Source organism: Anarrhichthys ocellatus, unplaced genomic scaffold, assembly GCF_004355925.1.
Source record: "Anarrhichthys ocellatus isolate YVR2014 unplaced genomic scaffold, GSC_Weel_1.0 scaffold6104, whole genome shotgun sequence".
Classification (NCBI taxonomy): domain Eukaryota; kingdom Metazoa; phylum Chordata; class Actinopteri; order Perciformes; family Anarhichadidae; genus Anarrhichthys; species Anarrhichthys ocellatus.
In genome coordinates, this window is record NW_022286078.1 from 1 (window position 1) to 1,592 (window position 1,592).

The 1,592-nt window shown below is 42.3% G+C and overlaps 1 protein-coding gene across 1 annotated transcript; it reads left to right on the forward strand.

Annotated features, from left to right (window-relative positions):
* The first annotated feature begins 17 nt into the window (after positions 1 to 17).
* Positions 18 to 877, forward strand: LOC116380095 (T-complex protein 1 subunit gamma-like). The gene is made up of 3 exons (XM_031842057.1): positions 18 to 280; positions 403 to 534; positions 637 to 877. Exons 1-3 carry the CDS (start codon positions 62 to 64, stop codon positions 727 to 729), a joined length of 444 nt encoding a protein of 147 aa, XP_031697917.1. The 5' UTR covers positions 18 to 61; the 3' UTR covers positions 730 to 877.
* The last annotated feature ends 715 nt before the right edge of the window (positions 878 to 1,592 follow it).

The window sequence follows — 1,592 nt, forward strand, 5'->3', positions numbered from 1 at the left end:
GCTTACCCTACCCCTGACGCTTCCTTTCCTTCAGGAGGTGGAGAGGAACCTCCAGGATGCCATGCAGGTGTGTCGTAACGTGTTATTGGAGCCCTTCCTGTTGCCTGGAGGTGGAGCTGTAGAGATGGCGGTGTCTAAACGTCTGATGGAACGTTCTCGCTCTCTGACCGGTGTTGATCAGTGGCCCTACAGAGCTGTGGCTCAGGCTCTGGAGGTGATCCCCAGGACCCTGATCCAGAACTGTGGGGCCTCCACCATCCGAGTGCTAACGTCACTGAGGGTACAACTTTATTTAAAGCTTTATCTGTAATGTCAATAACAATAACTTTATTTATAACGTCAGTCAATAACAATAACTGTATTGATGGTATTGAGTACTTATTGATAGTCTTGTCTCTTCAGGCCAAACACACTCAGGAGAACAGTGTGAACTGGGGTGTGGATGGTGAGACAGGCTGTCTGTCTGACATGATGGCTCTGGGCATCTGGGAGCCGCTGGCTGTTAAAGCTCAGACCTACAAGACGGCCGTGGAGGTCAGTACACTCACTGATATTAATATTAATGATTGAATCACATACTTCTCACTGTAACTCTCTCTCTCTCTCTACCTCTACCTCTACCTGTCTGTTGTTCAGACGGCCATCTTGTTGCTGCGCATCGATGACATCGTCTCTGGTCACAAGAAGAAAGACAAAGACGGTCAGATGGGAGGACAGGGAGCCGAGTAGATCCACATCAGAACCACTCCAACAGTCGTCTGTGTGTGTTTGTCTAACTGTCTGTCTGCCTGTGTGTGTGTGTGTCTGTGTGTGTGTGTGTGTGTGTGTGTGGGGACCAGACGACTCACTGAAACTCAATAAACAGTCAATAAAGTTAGAAACTTGTTTGATGTTTTTATTTCTGATCCATTGAAGTCTTGTGTTGAGTTCTCTGATGAAACCGAGACCTGAACCTCATGTAAGATATCTTATGTTCCACCTGTCATGTACCAGCTGATCAATAGTTAATATCTAGTAAATGTTTACATGCGTTTAAACGTCATCAATGTGTTGATCAAACCCTCGTAATGTCCTCCTGATTGTCTTTTGTCCTCTGGGGTCAAAAATGATAAATTATCACCAACCTCTGTGTTTCAACTTTATTCCAACTCATTAGCTGACATATAAAACATGTCAACATTTAAGCCTCCTGTTACCTTCACATGGACTAACACCCGTTATCCTCGGGCTCATGTTGACCTCAGCAATTTAAACCTCCAGAAAATGATTATAATTAAAATCGCTTCGCAAGTTTGTGTGTCAGGTACTTGTGTTTTTTGTTGACTACCTAAATAGCCCTTTAAATAAAACAACCCCCCAGTCGTTTGCCCAGTCGTCCCCATTAAATTAGGAAAAGTCATTAAATATGAAGCAAAAAAAAAAGTCATTTAGAGATGTTAAACATTGAATGAATACGAGGGTTAGGTGGCTCTTATTTTAATAACTTTATATAATCTATAATGCGTCAATTATTAGTTAATAAACTTTGTGTTGGTTCTCATTCAAAAAAAGACGTCTGATAGAAACTTTGTATTAATATCAAGTCACATCTA

Coding starts and splice junctions, on each gene's coding strand:
- LOC116380095 (XM_031842057.1), top strand. CDS start 62: ATGCAGGTGTGTCGTAACGTGTTATTGGAGCCCTTCCTGTTGCCTGGA. Junction 281..402: donor GAGTGCTAACGTCACTGAGG/GTACAACTTTAT, acceptor TTGTCTCTTCAG/GCCAAACACACTCAGGAGAA. Junction 535..636: donor CCTACAAGACGGCCGTGGAG/GTCAGTACACTC, acceptor TCTGTTGTTCAG/ACGGCCATCTTGTTGCTGCG.